The sequence below is a fragment of the Peromyscus leucopus genome, chromosome 5, assembly GCF_004664715.2.
Source record: "Peromyscus leucopus breed LL Stock chromosome 5, UCI_PerLeu_2.1, whole genome shotgun sequence".
Taxonomy (NCBI): domain Eukaryota; kingdom Metazoa; phylum Chordata; class Mammalia; order Rodentia; family Cricetidae; genus Peromyscus; species Peromyscus leucopus.
In genome coordinates this window covers 67,549,546-67,566,660 of record NC_051067.1, presented here as the reverse complement: position 1 = coordinate 67,566,660, position 17,115 = coordinate 67,549,546, and the positions used below count along the sequence as shown (strand labels likewise).

At 41.6% G+C, this 17,115-nt stretch overlaps 1 protein-coding gene across 1 annotated transcript in view; it reads right to left on the bottom strand.

Annotated features, from left to right (window-relative positions):
* Nucleotides 1–11,740: 11,740 nt before the first annotated feature.
* Nucleotides 11,741–17,115, bottom strand: part of Mrc1 (mannose receptor C-type 1) — a 90,455-nt gene continuing 85,080 nt past the window's right edge. The window contains exons 27-30 of the mRNA XM_028870508.2: nucleotides 15,986–16,099; nucleotides 15,290–15,454; nucleotides 13,986–14,027; nucleotides 11,741–12,737 (exon numbers count right to left, since the gene is read on the bottom strand). Of these exons, the coding sequence (XP_028726341.1) occupies nucleotides 12,487–12,737; nucleotides 13,986–14,027; nucleotides 15,290–15,454; nucleotides 15,986–16,099 (572 nt within the window). The 3' untranslated portion in view covers nucleotides 11,741–12,486. The remainder of the gene's footprint in view (nucleotides 12,738–13,985; nucleotides 14,028–15,289; nucleotides 15,455–15,985; nucleotides 16,100–17,115) is intronic.

Genomic DNA, 17,115 nt, shown 5'->3' with positions numbered 1-17,115 from the left:
CTTGCTCTCCCCACTCTGGGACACTTGCTCTTGATTGTGCCTCTGGTTGACACTGACTCTTGCTTTTGGGTTGTTTTGGCCTTTGGTTTGGCTCCACCTCATGGCCAGTTCCACTTTATCCTTACCCTTTTTTTCTTCCTCTTGCCAGGGGAAAGAAATTCACAGATAAAAGTCATTGTTCTCCTAACATTTTTTGTTCCATTTTTTTTCTTTCAAGGTTATCTTGATTACTTGAGAGCCCTAGTTTGATTACTCAGAGCCTGACCATCAAGGCTCAAATTCTGTCTCTGCTACATGGGTAGTAGGATAAGCTGTATGATGATCCTAAATTTTCTGTGAGGGTGACTGTCTTAGTTACTGTTCTGTGCTGTGAAGAGACACCATGACCCAGACAGCCAATAAAAGAAAGCATTTAATTGGAGGCTTGCTTACAGTTTCAGAGGGTGAGTTCCATAACCATCATAGTGAGGGCATGGCAGCGGGTGGGCAGCCATAATGCTGGGGTGGTAGCTGAGAGCTTATATCTTATTCCCAAGTTGGAGGCAAACAAAGAGGGATACTGAGCCTGGTGTGGGCTTTTGAAAATTCAAAGCCCACCCCTAGTGACCCACCTCCAACAAAGCCACACCTCCTAATCCTTCCTAAACAGTCCAACCACTGGCAACCAACCACTCAAATATATGAGTCCATGGTAGGGAGGCATTTTCATTTAAACCACCACAGTAACAATAGAAATATATCTTCAGAGCACAATTGATGACAGTTGTGACTGCAGGCACACCATCAAGCCAGCTCAAATTCAAACATGGAGGAGAGACTAGTGGATCCTCACAGTAGCAAAGGAGCTATTGTTAATTGACAGCTGCTGAATATGGGGGAGATCAATTTTTTTCATTGATGCAGCCCCTGAAAGGGGCTCTAGTAGACAATCATATAGAAAGGACACTAAGCAGACTTTGTGGGCTTAAAAAGAACAAAACAACAACAAAAACCATGGAGTTGAAATTGGGAAGGAAAAATGGTAGGGTGGTAGGAAAAAATTGGAAAGGAAGAAATGGAGATTTTATTAAAACATGTTATATGCATGTACGAAATTCCCAAACACTGAAAAAAATTAAGGAGGGATATTCAATGCTCTATGAAAAGCCTTAACTCATTATTGAACATAGAAAACTTGGGTCAATAAAATTTAAATTGGCTTTGAACTTTATAATAACATGGGAATGTCTGTGTGAAATCAAGTGGACCACAGAGGTTAGGGATGTCCTTGAACAAAGTAGTTATCACTAGGCACCACCTGGCATTTAGCCACAGCTGTCAAGGAGTCCTTGGGAGTCATAATGGACCCTCAAACTAGGTCACAGTATATTCTGGTTCATTAATAACAGATCTCTAAGCAGAAACGTGTCTCCTTGTTTGGGCTGCTCAAGCTTTCCTCAGAAGAAAGCAGGAACACTGCAAAGGCAAGAGTCACATGCCCTTGGCATAGAAGGTTAAATGCTCAACTCATGACTCTCAGATTGTTGTGAGCCCTGTCACGGCACCCTTTAATTAGGAATTTCCTAAAATGAATTTGAAGGATCATCCCACTTCCTTCCTTCATTCACTTATTTATTTTCTTCAGTTCTAGTCTGTTCTCTGCCCCTATTTAAACTAAATTGTGTATATATGCATGTGTGTAGATGCATATAGATATATACATGTGTACATATAGAGAGATGTGTTTATAAAGGTCTATATCTGATATGTATCCTAGTAAGATTATGAAAACTTGATTCACAAAACTGTGAAGGCTGAGATTTCCAAAATCTCCCTGTAAGCTGAAGACCCAGAGGAGCAGGTGGTAGAATCCAATCTAAGTTCTAAGACCCACAAAGCAAGGTGGACCAATCAGTGGCGTGACTCCTAGTCCAAGAGCAGTGAAGCCTGCCGCTCCCAGATTAAACAGGATGACTAGAAGCAAAGAGGTGGACTCATTTTCCTCATGCCTTGGTTCTTTCCAGGCCCTCAGTGGACAGAGAGACACCCACCCACACTGAAAGCCGACCTCCACAGTTGAGTCTTCCAGATCTCAGCAGGGTGTGGTGACACACACATGTGCCAGTAATCTTAGCACTTGGGAGGCTGAGCAGGACCTACTGTGCCTTGTTCTACCAAGAACTCACTCTCATGTGCTGGGGCTTTTAGTTTTGATCTTAGCCTATGTGAGATTTCTTGGCAGGGATATTCTCTTGGCTAAACCATTCTGCTTCTTGTGAAGGAGCAAGTGTTTTGTAAGCAGTTCTTTGGTATCCTGAGGCTTGGCACCGCACAACGTAGTCGGTTGAAGACAGTCCAAAAGAACACAGTGGCTTGGACTGTGCAAGGATCAGCTTCAGGAAAGGTGACCTGATACAGCCTCTACTTCCTCAGCATATTCCCCTCACTCCTGTCTATGTGCAGAGCCCGCGTTGTCTGTTGCCCTTCAAGGAAGAAATCTGACTTTTAGACAAAACAAGAAAGGAACAAAAACAAACAGGAAAACTATCCCACACTGTGAGGGGGTGCAGAGGGGAGCTGGGCTTCAGTGGCTCAAGCTGGCCGAGGTGCTCAGGACGAATGCCAGATTCCTTGCTACTTGGCAGTAGATCCGAGTCAGCTGCTCAGGCGAAGGTCCCGACTGAGTCTGCTTTCTTCGTGTCCTGCAGGTTTTGCCTGGAGGAGGTATACCCTCTGCAAAAGAGGAGTCGCACCTGTGATGCAGAGGTCACAAGTGTTTGAGACTCGTTGCTGACACTTCAGTCAGGTTGTTGTGCCTGCTCGGACAGAGGGCTGTCAGCAAAGGTTGCAGAGCGCACTCAACACGGAACCCACTGTTGTGAAGGAAGCATGTATCTCAGGACCTGTTCCTGGTTATGGTCAGGCTGAGGAGATGGCTCGGTGGATAAAACGCTTGCCACGAAAGTACCAGGACCTAAGTTCCATCCCCAGAACCTACATTTTAAAAAGGTAGCACACACTGTAATTCCAGGTCTGGGGAGGCAGAGGCGGGGAACTTGTTGACAAACCAGCCCAGTTTACTTGGTGAATTTGTGTGAGAGAGCCTGTCTCAAAAAAAAAAAAAAAAAAAAAAAGGACAACATCCAAGGAACAATACCTATGATAGACCTCCTTTGGCCTCCACATGTGCACATGTACATCATGCCCACATACAAACATACATACACAAGTAATAAAAGGAAACCAGAACTTGTTATGAGACTCAAACTCAATAACACAAAAAGCAGATGGGGTTTAGTCCATCTCTCTGTTCAGAGCACTGCCCAGAGAGTCAAACCTTACCAACCAAATAAATGCTTCTATTTAAGGAAGCAGATTCCTAAAACACATCAACCCTTCTCCACTGCACACTTTAGGTCCTCCTTTGCCCCACCAGTGTAAGAGCCAGGACCTCTGACTTTGCAATCAGTCACTAGGGTGGTACATGGCAGAGGAGGACTGTAGAGAATCCATTAGACTACACGCTACTGCTCCCCCCCGACACACACACTTGATGAGCATCAAATCGGTTACTATATTATAGCAAAAGGTACCTTGATACTCACACACTTGAGGGGAAAGAGGCAGGATTTCCTTCAAAATGTGTATTGCCATTTCTAAGAAGCTGCTGCAGTTTCTACTTCTGCCTTTTTATTTTAAATAGAGAATAAAGCTGTGTTGACAAGATGTGCTCATTCTGTGCTCTCAGCACAGAAGTTCCTGCTTCCTTCCTTTTAGGAGATGAGAGAACTCTGACCCAAGGAGTCTGAAATTCTCATGAGGTCAGCATCATCGCCCTGGGGGCACACTTCACTCTTATCATCAATTTGGTAGAGATTTAAGTTCTGCCCCAGAACTACAGAATAGCTGACCATTCTTCTTTTGGAGTTCATACTCCAGGATTAGACAAATGAGAAATATTTGCTTGCATACACTCATTAAGGGTGCTGATGACAGGGACCTGGGAACAGTATAATGCCAGGAAAGAGAAGGAGCTCAAGGGAAACTTGTCATGCTCTTAGGTTTCTATCACTATAACACAATAGCTGAGACCATTCATTTATGAAGAGGGAAAGGTTATTATGTGTGGTACCTCATCTTTGTATCCCAATACTCAGGTGCTGAGACATAAGGGCCATGAAAAGTTGAGGACAGAATGAGCTACATACACGTTCTGGGCTAGCTTTGGTTATACAGCAAGGCCTTGTCTCAAAATCAGACAGGCGGAGGAGAAAGAGAGGAAAATGGGAGGAAGCAAAGGAAAGAGGGAAGGAGGAAGGAAAGACATTATTTTGATCATTGTGTTAGAGATTCCAGCCTATGGCTAAGTGGACCCATTGTTTGGGGATTGTTCTATGGCTGTGAAGAGACACCATGACCAAGGTAACTCTTATAAAAGGAAGCATTTAATTAGGAAGTTGCTTATAGTTTCAGAGGATAGTCCATTTCCACCATGGCAGTACACAGGCAGACATGGTGCTGAAGGAGTTGAGAGTTCTATATCCTGATCCACACAGAGAGAATCTGAACCTAGCATGGGATTTTGAAAGTGCAAAGCCTTTCCCCCAGTGACAGACTTCTTCCAGCAAGGCCACGCCTCCTAATCCCTGTAATCCTTTCCAACAGCTCCACTCCCTGGTGACTAAGCATTCAAATATATGTGAGCCTATAGGGGCCATTCTCACTGAAATCATCACAGAAGTCTATGTTAAGGCAACATCTGTGGAAGAGCAAAGCCACTTCATAAAGAGCCAGAGAACAAAAAATGAAGGGACAGGGACTTGGGAGAGGGGCAATTGCTTTCAAGAATATACCTTTAAGCAGCAAGGTGTTTTCACAAGGTCTTATCTCTCAAAGGTTTCTTCATTTCCCAAAAATGCTATGTTGTGCCCAGATTGTGGGGACTCCCCCCCCCCCACAAAAGACCACCACAGACACCAAATCCCATATGTGAAAGCAAAGAGCCTTTATTTTCAAGCTCAGAGCTTGGGCTCTGTCTGATGCAGCAGTGAGAGCAGAGAGCCCCCTCTGGGTGGGGTCTGCCTGAAGCTGTGTCTGGGCCTCTAAGCCTGTCATGGCAGCTGTGTGGTCAAGCTGTTTTGCCCCCTGCCCCCCACAGCTACTCTGGGACCAGGACTGGGCACCATTTATGACACAATCTGCATCAAGCACAGGAGCTGAATTTTTCCCCGACAGGGGAAAAAATGGAGATGCTACCGGTTTATTGACCTGTGCCCTCGGGTAATGTCAGATTTCTAACAATTAGGAGAAACACTATTTTAATCCAATATGACTTCAAACAGAGTGTCAAATTGTCAGACTAAGGAAGGCCTTCTTTACTCTCCTAAGAAGCTGACTGACATGCAGATTCCAGGGCTCTGGCCAAGGTATTTCATCAAAATTTCAAGAATGGGCTCAAAGGAACAGGTTCCCAGGGCTCTAGTGGACAGCAGGAGATCCCCCGCCACTACCACCAAAACCATGCACCAAGGACAGAGGAGTTTGGAGTTTCTTGTCCTTACAGAAAGTAAATAAACACCCATTATTTTAAACAAATAAAATCTAAAAACCAGGAAGGAAAAGACTGGCAGTTATGAAGCGTTCTTTAACATCCCCAGGGTACTAGTCAGACCCCAAAGAAGAAAGCCATGCAGCTGAGGGTTTCCACTTGGCACTCAGGACTAACTCAAGATCAGTAATTATCACCATATAAATTAATTAGCAGCACTCGGTGTCTCCAGCCACAAAAAGGAGCCTTCTAATGTCCTTGTCACCTGTTCTTAAAAGAACTGACTGTCAGGGATCCCTTCTAAATGAAAAAATAATAATAATAATAACGCTATTTAAAGAATGCCAAAGAACTGCTAATACCAAAACATGCATTCCTGGTACTTGGTGGTGTGGTTTGAGTAAAATTTCCAACTGAAACTGTCTCCTCCTGATACATTTTTATGATAACATCTATTGAGTCTTAACCAAGAACAATATTTTAAAGCCATTTTCTTATGTGATATTTGGACTTGATACATATTCCCTACAAAAACCCAGAAACGTAAAAAGGGCAATAACACAGTGATTTTTGGTCAAAGCCCATCTTCAAGGAAAATTAGTTATTTTTCTGAGCAGTCATGCTATACTAGGAAACTGGTCCACTGCTCTTCCTGTAACTGTGAAAATGATCACTACATTTACTTCTCAGGAATTCATACTAATCAAGAATGGGGAGGAATAACTCACACTATCAGCTAGAACTCCTTAATCCTATTTCTTTCCATTGGAGGCCCTTTGTGCTGCTGTAGTAGAAGTAGGTAACTTAAAAGAACAGAACTACTTACTGTCCCAGTTTTTCAGCAGAAATCCACATTCCAGGTATGAGCATCTTGCTAGCGACCCCTCCATGGTGCTTCAGAGGAAAGGAAGGCTTGGTCCTCATTGGTAGAAGGCATGAAGACTAAGATCTCTGTGTGTGTGATAGCTCTTTCCTAAGGAGCCCAATCACAACTCCAAAGCAAGTGTCCCTGACATAGCCCCACGAAACAGCCCACCTGTCAACACTATCTCATTAACTAGCAGGTTTCAGCACTGCTTTAAGAGGGTGTCAATCAAATCCCAGGATGTCTGTCAAGCCACTCATTACCCAGTAGAACTGTCTGGAATTTTTCTTCTGCTTGTTGTTGTTTTTATGCATACATATACACAGAGGCCAGAGCACAATCTCAGATATCATCCTCAGGAATGTTGTTCACCTCCATGGAAGAATCGTCTCTCGCTGATCTAGAGGTCACAGATTAAGCTGAACTGACCATTGAGCCTTGGGGTTACCAGGGCTCATTACCACCATGCTGACTTTTTACACAGATTCTGGGGATCTGGGAATCAAGTCTTCATACTTTCAGGGCAAGCACTTAACCAACTGAGACACACACACACACACACACACACACACACACACACACACACACGAGAGTTTCACTTGTTCTATTGAGTCCCACACCCAGATTCTGATCGAAGAGGTCCGAGGTGAGGGCCAGGTGATTACAATCACAACCTAACACACTTGTTTAACAAAACTGGCTCTCCCTAAGATCTCAGCTGAGAAATTCTCACTCATGTGGGCCTTTTATTCTCTTAGTAATACAAGGGTTTGCAAAAAAAGAGCATGCAAGAGACTCTGGTTTGTCATTGAGAAGGGAATAATGTGATTTTTTTTTTTTCAAGACAGGGTTTCTCTGTGTAGCTTTGCGCCTTTCCTGGATCTTCCTCTGTAGACCAGGCTGACCTCAGACTCACAGAGATCCACCTGCCTCTGCCTCCTGAGTGCTGGGATTAAAGGCGTGTGCCACCACCGCCAGGCTCGATATGGTGATTTTTGATCATTGTGTGTTTATGCACATAATAGTTCTGTGAAATGAAATGTGGAGGCCTCTGAGCTGAATTCCCTGTGGCTATACTAGATTATGGCCCAGGATTTAAATGTATATTAAGCAAAAGTGCCTCTTAAATTAGGCCAGGTCACGCAGGAAGCTTTCATTATTTGGTCCCTTGGGTAGGTCACATGACCAGAGCCTGAGTCCAAACACGTGAGGGTGCTCTGAGAGCAGGTGGAGAATGAGAAGGAAGCCCATCAGAATCTACAGAAGAGTCCCAGGCCAGCTTGCCCCTCCACATCCCTCTCCCTTTCTGCTCAAGGCCTCTTATCCCAGCAGCTCTCCAAGCTCCACCTCTGCCATCCCCCTTCCCCTGAGACGCTCCCCACTCCGAGACCTTCTTCAGGGGTACATGCAAATGGCTTCTCCCAGACACTGTTCCTGGCATTCAGAAAAAGGCCACTGCCTCTTATACTTTAGACCCACTGGCTTACATGGGTCTCTTCTAAGACCCTAGCAGGGATTGTTGTTGTTGTTGTTGTTGTTCTGTTGGTGGTGGTGGTGGTGGTGATGGTTGTGGTGGGAGGCGGAGTCTTGTTCTACAGCCAAGACTCTCTCTCAAACTCACAATCTTCCTGCCTCAGCCTGAAGTGAATCACCATGCCTGGTTACTATGGTTGTGTTTTTAAAATAAAGATTTTTTATAAAACATTTTAGCTATAGCAGTTTTAATTTTTATCAAAAAGTTTTTTTTTTGTTTTGTTTTGTTTTTTTGAGATAGCATTTATCTTTGGATGTTCTGGTGCTTACTGTGTAGCTCAGATACATTTCAACTCGTGAGAGATTAGCCAGTCTTAGCCTCTCAAGCTCTGGGATAACAAGCATGCACCAAGACACTCTGAATTATAATTGCTTTAGATTCTTCATTTCAACTGGCCCCTATCATCTTCTCCTTGTAATGAGTAGTGATGGGATGACCTTGAGCATTTGGGGGAATCAAGGCAAACAGACATTAAGACTGGAATAAAATTTATGTGGCTATGAATATAGAAGCGGTCGGTAAGTCAAGATCCAACCATGGATACAAAAACCAGAGGGAGCTGGCAATGGTGGTAAACTCCTGTTATCCCAGCACTTGGGAGACGGAGACATAAATCCATGTCTCAAAAAAGGAAGTAAAGGAAAAAGAAAAGAAAGACAGGGGGCAGATAACAGGAAATATCAGCAATGAGAACAAGACAGAGACTGTCTTATTCAATCATGCCGGAATGGCTAGGCATGCCTAGGTGTGTAAGTCAGGGCATCAGGAAACGAGGACCAGAGGAGAACTGGGGCTTGCTTGGTCAAAGCTGTGCACCAGGCGGAAATCTCTTCCTTCCAGCTTTCACAACTAAGAGAAACTTCATTCCTCCTGTCTGGGTGACTGTAGATATTTTATTACAGCAAACCAGTAAAGAGGAAATATATCAGGAGATAAACTTCGAACAGTAATACACAACTGTATGCAATTTGTGGTGTTTGGCATCATCATCTGCTCTCAAGAATTTGGTAATTTCTTGTGATCTCATTATATTCTATCATTTTCACTTCCATATCTAACTTTTGTATCCTTTTTGTGAAGACTGCCTCCCCAGGTATAATCTTAAAATTTGGATCTGCTCCTGCAGACAGCAGATCCACAGGCTCTCTGCTCAACTGATACTTCTAGAATGACCTACCAAGACACCCACCACATTGTCATAAAGTGATGATGGTGGGTCTGCAGCTCCACTTTCTGGGAACAGTCACTGCTTTTTACATAGGTGTGAATCTACACTGGCTGCACCATGCCCAGTTCATCTATTTGAAGACAGAATGGACCAGTGTGTACTCAGAAGCTTGAGTGAATGCTGAAAGATACAGGAGTGACCCAGACTCTGTCAATCACTTTTGCTTTTAGGGTTCAAATTGCACTCTGTTCATGGTATTTTTTAGTTTGACTGGGGAAAAAGAGTGCTTAAGAATATTCTGGCTACTGGACAATTGTGAAAATCAGAAGCTAGTAAGGAGATCAAGAGCTTTGAAATAGCTAATCTCAGGGATAAACTTCCAGTTAAAGACAGGTATACACACCAAACCTGTGATAGCAGCCCCAAACATAAGTGAATGAGTAAGAAGATCCACACAGAGATTGCTCTTTTCTGCCCAATACCCACTCAGGAATGCACCTCTGGTAACTTAGTGCAGTCTTGGGTGGGCACCTGCATACACAAAACTTAGCTATTTGGTTGTGTACTCAAGGGAAGGATGTGAGAGTGTGAAATACAATATTCAGCAGCTCTGTCAAACACAAGTTGTTCCTTAAAATGACAGTTTTATGGAACTGTGATGAACGCTGTTTGTCGTACAAAGTATTTTCTATGGAAACATAACCCTGAATTACAATGAAATAACTTACATTAAAAAACTGTAAGCCATGCTCACTTGTGTATTTCCATGTTTCATACTTGCTGTTATTTTCATGTACCTTATGGAGAATGGTGGGACAGGGACACATACACACAGAGAAAGGAATCTCACATCATTTCCCAACTACTGCTTTGACACTGTGGCCATTATTTCTGTTGGAACATGCTCACTTGGAAAATGTTTCATTTTTTACCAAGAAAATGAAAAGCAGTTTGCTTTCTATTCTTTGACGAGTAGAAGGGAGTTGTTTGTGCCCAACAGCATCTCCCACAATTCCCACATCTCAATTCCTGTCTCCTTCTTCCTGTCACATGTGCAAGCTTGGGTACGGGCAACTCCAACTCCATCACACCCCTACTCAGTCTCTTGCTTCTTAACCTTTTTAAAATTATGGGCTTTCTTGAAAACATAATTACTCTGTCCTCAAATAAAAACCCACAAGAACACATGCACACAAACCCACAAAATTCTCGTTGGGTGTGGTGGTACATAGCTATACTTCCAGAACTGGAGAGATGGAAACTAGAGGACTCCAGCAATCTGAGTCCAGCCTGAGCTACATAGTGAGTTTAAAGCTAGCCCAAACTGCATAGTAAGACTCTACCTCAAAAAAAAAAAAAAAAAAAAAAAAAAAAAAAAAAAAAAAAAACAGAAACAAAGAAAGAATACAGTTTACATTGTCTCCACCTCAGTAATGTAGGGCAAAGAGGCTGTGCATGAATGATCCCTTAGGCAAGTGAAAGTGTAAGGCTGGTTGTGCAAGCACACTACTGTAATCAGCACTGGGGAAGCAATGGCACCAAGAGCAAGAGTTCCAGGCCAGGCCAGAAACGTGTCTCTTGCCACCAAGACAGACTGCCTGAGTTTGATCCCTGTAATCCATAAGGTGGAAGGAGAGAACCAACTCCCATAAACGTTCTGTGACCCCCATATATGTGCCTATGGCACATGAGTGAATGGGGGCACATGCGCGCACACACACACACACACACACACACACACACATGTTAAAAAAAATTGAGAATTTGGGGCTGGAAAGATGACTCGGTGGTTAAGAGCAAGTAGTGCTCTTCTAGAGGACCAAGTTTGGTTCCCAGAACCCATGTCAAGTGGCTAACAACCACCTGTAATTTCAGTTCTAGGAGTGGAGAACCTGACACCCTTTTCTAGACTCCATGGACACACACACACACACACACACACACACACACACACACACACACAGAGAGAGTCACAAAGTCACACATATATACACATAAATACAAATAAATCTTAAAAAGCTAAAAAAGACTTTGAAGATGCCCCAGGCTCCATGGTTAGACTCTGTCTCTAAACAAATAAGCAAACAAACAGAAGCAGTGGCTCTGGGGTAACTGTGGGAATTTTGAAAGCTACAAAATATTTTGCAATTGACATAGAACTTTTTTTTTTAATTTAAGGCAGTATTTTTAAATAAGGAGAAATTACTAAAAGGGAAGAGGGTTATTTGGATTTCTCATTCCCAACAACGGTGCCTTTGATTGCTGGATTCTGAGTTGTATCACTGTTAAAGTGGAGGATCTCAGATGATTGTGTAGCTGTTATAAAAAAAAAATTATCTTCCACTGGGTGGTGGTGGAACACGCCTTTAATCTCAGAACTTGGGAGGCAGAGCCAGGCAGATCTCTGTGAGTTCGAGGCCAGCCTGGTCTACAGAGCGAGATCCAGGACAGGCACCAAAACAACACAGAGAAACCCTGTCTCAAAAAACAAACAAACAAACAAAATAATCTTCCACAGTATTCAGCAAGAGATGAGTTTAAGTTGGTATTTCCCTACAAATAGTTCACTTATTTTAATAGTAAAATGTAAAGTAACTAAATTGCATAGCCAAGCAAATTTATACTTAACAAGATCACAGAAATCTATTAAAAATAGATGTCATCTTTAATGTTTATTTCACATTAATTAGATAATAAATAATGTTATTTATTATCTAAGTACATCCAGTTATGCAAATTTACAGGTTTTTTTTTTCTTCACATAGTCACCTTCCTGATATACATACAACAAGACACAGAATACATTTGCAACATTCAGCCTGTCAGACCTTGCCAGGGACAAACAAGATTCTCAGTAGCTTTATTATTTGACCAGTGGATAAATACAGTTCTCAATAATTGGCATGAATCAAGCCTGCTGAAAAAGAAACTGAGTACTCTTATTCTATCCGGGGTTATGTGCACTTGTTTATTTTAACATGGTCTTCGAATTGTTGAATTACAACTCAGTGCATAACTTATTTCTGGGAGGTCCTTAAAATACCCAAAGTAGCTTAGTGGTTATTTCTAGAGCTCTTGAAATCTGCACAGAGTTGACATGAGAGACCTACCACCAATGTAGCAGTGTTGAGACTATAGTGCTGTGTGTTCACCTAGGTATTTTCCAAAGTGGTAATCAACATTGTTACCCCTCTCTTAAAAAAAATAAAAAATAAAAATAAACCTTGCCAGACTAGAAAATGAGCAATTGTTGTTTCCATGAGACGAAGAAAGAAGACAGACCGGTGCAACCCAGTACTAACTTGGAAAGAAACAATCACACTGCAGAGACAAACAGAAGACTTTAGTTAAAACTTCATGCGATTAAAATATAAGACAGTCGCATTACGGTGCTAGATGACCGCATGCTCGTTCTGTTCGATGTTGCCCATGAGATCTTTCGTGTCACTTATCCCTGGACTCCGATGACTGTCAAAGTAAAGAGTGTTTTCGAAGGTGGCCTCTTGAGGTATGTTCAGTGCACGCCTTTTCTTATAAAGGAAATAAGCAGCAACACCGGCACCCATCAGAATCAGGAGGACCACGATGACCACTCCGGCTGTTCTGGAAGACCTCTTGGGTTGAGGATCCATCTTTTGTTCAGCTATAGACAAACCATTAGCAAACAATTGGGGGGGGGAAGGTTTAATGCTAGGAAAAACAGTACAGCAGATCTTGCTGGCAATCTCTGATGCATAAATATTCTTTCAAACGGCATTTGTCACAAGACGTGAAAGCAGAAGTCAATGAGACATAGAGGACACTTTAACATGTTCAGATGGTAATTTAGTTGTTGGAATACTTCATCTTTATTTAGTTGTTAGAATAGCTCACCTCTACCTGAAACACTGAAGGAGCTCATCAGTTGAAATTCACACATATACCTTGTATCAAGGTAATTGAAGGATGGATGAAGGGGAGGCTCAGGGGCTAGAGGCACTTAATGCTCTTCCAGAAAAGAAGAGTTTGGTTCCCAGCACCCACTTCTGACAGCTCACAACTGCCTCTAACTCTAGCTCCAGGAGATCTAATGTTTTCTCTGGCTCCTCCAGGTGCCTGTATTCACACAGACACAGACATATACAGACCCATACATACAGACACACATTAAAAAATTAAAAATATTTTAAAAATGAAATAATAATTTAAGAGTGCTTACACATACTTTCAGAAGGTAAGCAAAATGGTGGTGGTGATTGTGGTTGTAGCAATTATAAACAAAATTTTAAAACTAGGGTCAAATAAGAATGAAAATCTGAACTCCTGAATGTAATTAATAAACAAATGTCACCAAAAAGGTTAATAAGATATTTACAGGCAAGCCATACCTCTCACTTTGAGTTTCTTTAGCAATCTCTACAATAAGTAAGATAGAATTAGTCACCTAATTCATGTCTACAAAGACCTAGAAAGACCTTGAAGAAAATTCCTTCCATGAGCTCTCACGAGGCAACTTTTTGTAATATAGCAACATCTTCAAGGACGTTTTAAGATAAAAATACCAATCTGACTCCAAATCTTCTTTTTTTTTTTTTTTAAGTTTTTTTGAGACAGGGTTTCCCTGTGTAGCTTTGCACCTTTCCTGGATCTCACTCTGTAGACCAGGCTGGCCTCGAAATCACAGAGGTCCTCCTGCCCCTGCCTCCCGAGTGCTGGGATTAAAGGCATGTGCCACCACCGCCCGGCTCTCAAATCTGCTTTTCTTAAACATCCTGAAAGGTGGTTTGTGACCCTAATGACAAAGGTTGGCATAAGCCATTCCACTGAAAGTGAAGGAGGAGAGGGATGGATATTATGGCTTTTTAAAAAAGCTGAATCATTTGGTGACCTAGAGATTTCATAATGATCTTACCTTTTGTTGTGATGGATGACTGTGTAGTTGCAGGGTCAGTAACTGTTTGAAAGAAGGAAAATAAATAGTTATAAAAATCCATAATCACTACATGTAAACAAATTGTATTTAGGTCAGCTATGCATGACATCTTCCATCATTAAGTGTGATGTGATGTGATGTGATGTGATGTGATGTGATGTGATGTGATGTGATGTGATGTGATATGATGTGATGTGATGCGATGTGATGATGGACCATAACATAGGAGAATTCATGGATGGTATGTATCTGTACCTTCAGCTATCTACTACCTACATACATATCTACCTATCTACCTATCCTTCCACCCATCTTTCTCTGTCTTTCTATGCAACTTCGGCATCCTATACCTATGTGATGAGTCTGAATAAACTAGAATATTTGAAAATATGATCCTTCAAGTTTTATTTGAACATTGATACATCCAAATAGCTATAAAATCCACTTGTAACTAAAGTATCCTAGGCTAGGGGTTTTGAAATTGGCATACCCAAGTCTAAACTGTTACAAGACATTTGAATGAAAAGTAAAATAAAACGCCAGCATTAGTTCAGAGGCTTTAACCACAACTTTACACCAAAGGGTGTAGAATCTTAGGCAGAGTTAAAAACTAAAAATCTATGCAGTTCCAAACAATAAGACCCATTGAGGAAATAGAACTACTTTATCCAATGTTTGGCCAACTTGCTTGATTGACTGATTACAGTCATGGGAATCAAAGTCTGGGTCTTCCCCATGCCAAGCAAGTGTTCTACCACTGACCTACACCCCTGGTCTCCTAACTCATTTACTTCTGATTCCAACTAATAGATTTCTCTCTCTCTTGGGAAAGATAATGTATAAGGCAGAATGGCATAAAAATGTCCCATCGGTAGCACACAGAGATTTACCAACTGTTTTTCCTTTTATGATCTACCATTCACTCACAGATGGAGATTGGGTTGGTTTTACATGGCTTAATCCTCTAGCTTCTTATGATGTGGACAAGTGGCAGCTTTCCCCCTTCCCCTAGCATGGTAAAACTGTGGAGATGGGCGGCCCAGACTGCTTGTAACTTAGGAAGACATTACAAAAGCATCAATAAACCATGTTATTTGGTTTATTCAAGTGAGAGCCGGCACCTCTCACTTAAAGCCACGGGTGGAGACGGATCCTCACTGCTGGATGGTTCTCACCAGTAATGGGAAAAGCTTACAAAGGGGCTGCACCCGCCGTAGTCCTGTGCCAGCATGTTACAGTCGAAAAGAAATGGAAATGACCATACTACAACATTTTTAACTTACTTTTTGGCATTTTGCAAATGAACCCTTTGTAGGAAGTACAGTGGATGTTATTCCAAAACCCAGAAGATGAAGATAAAACTACACAATCATTCCGTTCACCAGAGGGCTCGCCCGTGTTCCAGTTGACAAAGGAGACAGGATTATTATTCAACCAAAGCCACTTCCCTGGTCATCAAACAAACAAACAAACAAACAAAACCACAAGTTAAAAACAAACCTTCTTATGTCCCCCCTTAGCACAAAACGTTTAAGCCTATTATTTTACACTAGAACCAATGGTTTCTGCACCTCAATTTCTACCCGGCAAGACTCTAATGAGGAATTATTACAGGGAAGAAAAGTAAGATGTGTTTGTTAGATTACTTTAGTTGAAAATTTATTTCTACCTAATGGAAAAAATGTATACTTATCTTTTTCTAGAATCTTTATTATGACAAAAAGAAAGGGAAATTGTTCTCTGAATATTCTTTAACTTAGCTACAGGAGAGTTTTTAAATTAACAACTTCCAGGACTGGATAATATGTGAGTCATTTAAACTTTTGGTTATCACAAATAAAAGTATGATTTTAACTTTTCAAACTCACCACAGATTAATCATTATTTAAGGCAAGAAAGGGTCTCTGGAACCAAAACGCTGTTTTATATACAATACTTTTTAAATACTGGTTATTAAATAATGGGATTGTGAGAGTTACCTTCAACATTTCGGAACATGCCTATCCAAAAATTGGTTTTACTTTTAAGAGGTTCAACACGATATGACAGAAAACTGGACTCAGCAGCCGTTTCAATGGAAGCCAGGGAGGCCCCTGCAAAACATAAGGTGAGAATGAAGATGAGGATAATGATGAGAGCAGCTGAAACTATTCCTATGAATGGTCCTGATGTTAGGACTGACAAGTGCCATTCTGAGCACTACTCAGGACACAGTACACTATAGAAGTTTTAATTCAGTGCCGTGCATAGAATGATTCAAAAAGGAAAAGGAAAATTGAACACTAGTCAGCCCACATACAACTGACAACTCACCATCAACCACCAGTGTTAGCTTTAATCCTACAGCATAGGACTAACTAATATATTTTAAACAATCAGACAGATAGTTTGCCTTGGACCTTAGACTCATTCTTCTATTAAGTTTTTATAAGACCATATAACAGGTAATTTTGGTCACCTATTTTTTCAAAAAAGAACAATAAAGCACACACATAAGTAATTCATTGCCTGGGGTCCCAGCACTGGCTGAGCACAGAATCCTGGAGTGATCTAGGCATTCTAAACCTGGAGAGGGAATCTATAACCACGTGGTATCTATCCTATATACTGGATTCTGAGTTATTCCCTTGGTGATTGTTAATTACATGCTTATTTAATCCCTCAATGTATTTCACAGCTATTAGGCATTTCAAAATACTTTGGACATGTTTTGATGAATGACAATCACTCCTTTTATCTGCTAGGTAACACACCTAAAACTGAAAATAAAGTTTCTGCATATTCATTGTAAAATTAAAAAAGAAACCCTTAAGCAACACGAAAGAATTTTTATTTTAATTCGAAAAGTCAAAGGCAGACTTCTGATGCCCTTATCATAAATAACTGAGTAAACACCTCAGAAAACCCTTTGCTTTGCAAAAGAGATGGGAACATTTTCTCAACTACAGGCTTGAGAGGGGGAGGGGAGTACACACACGTGCACGCGCACGTGTGTGTGCGCGCGCATGATGTTCGTAATAAAGGATGTGCGCCGTGGGTTTTGAATTGTCCTAAGTCCACCATTCTCATTCTAACTCTGCAGTACCTTTGAAAGCCCAAATCCCCAGGG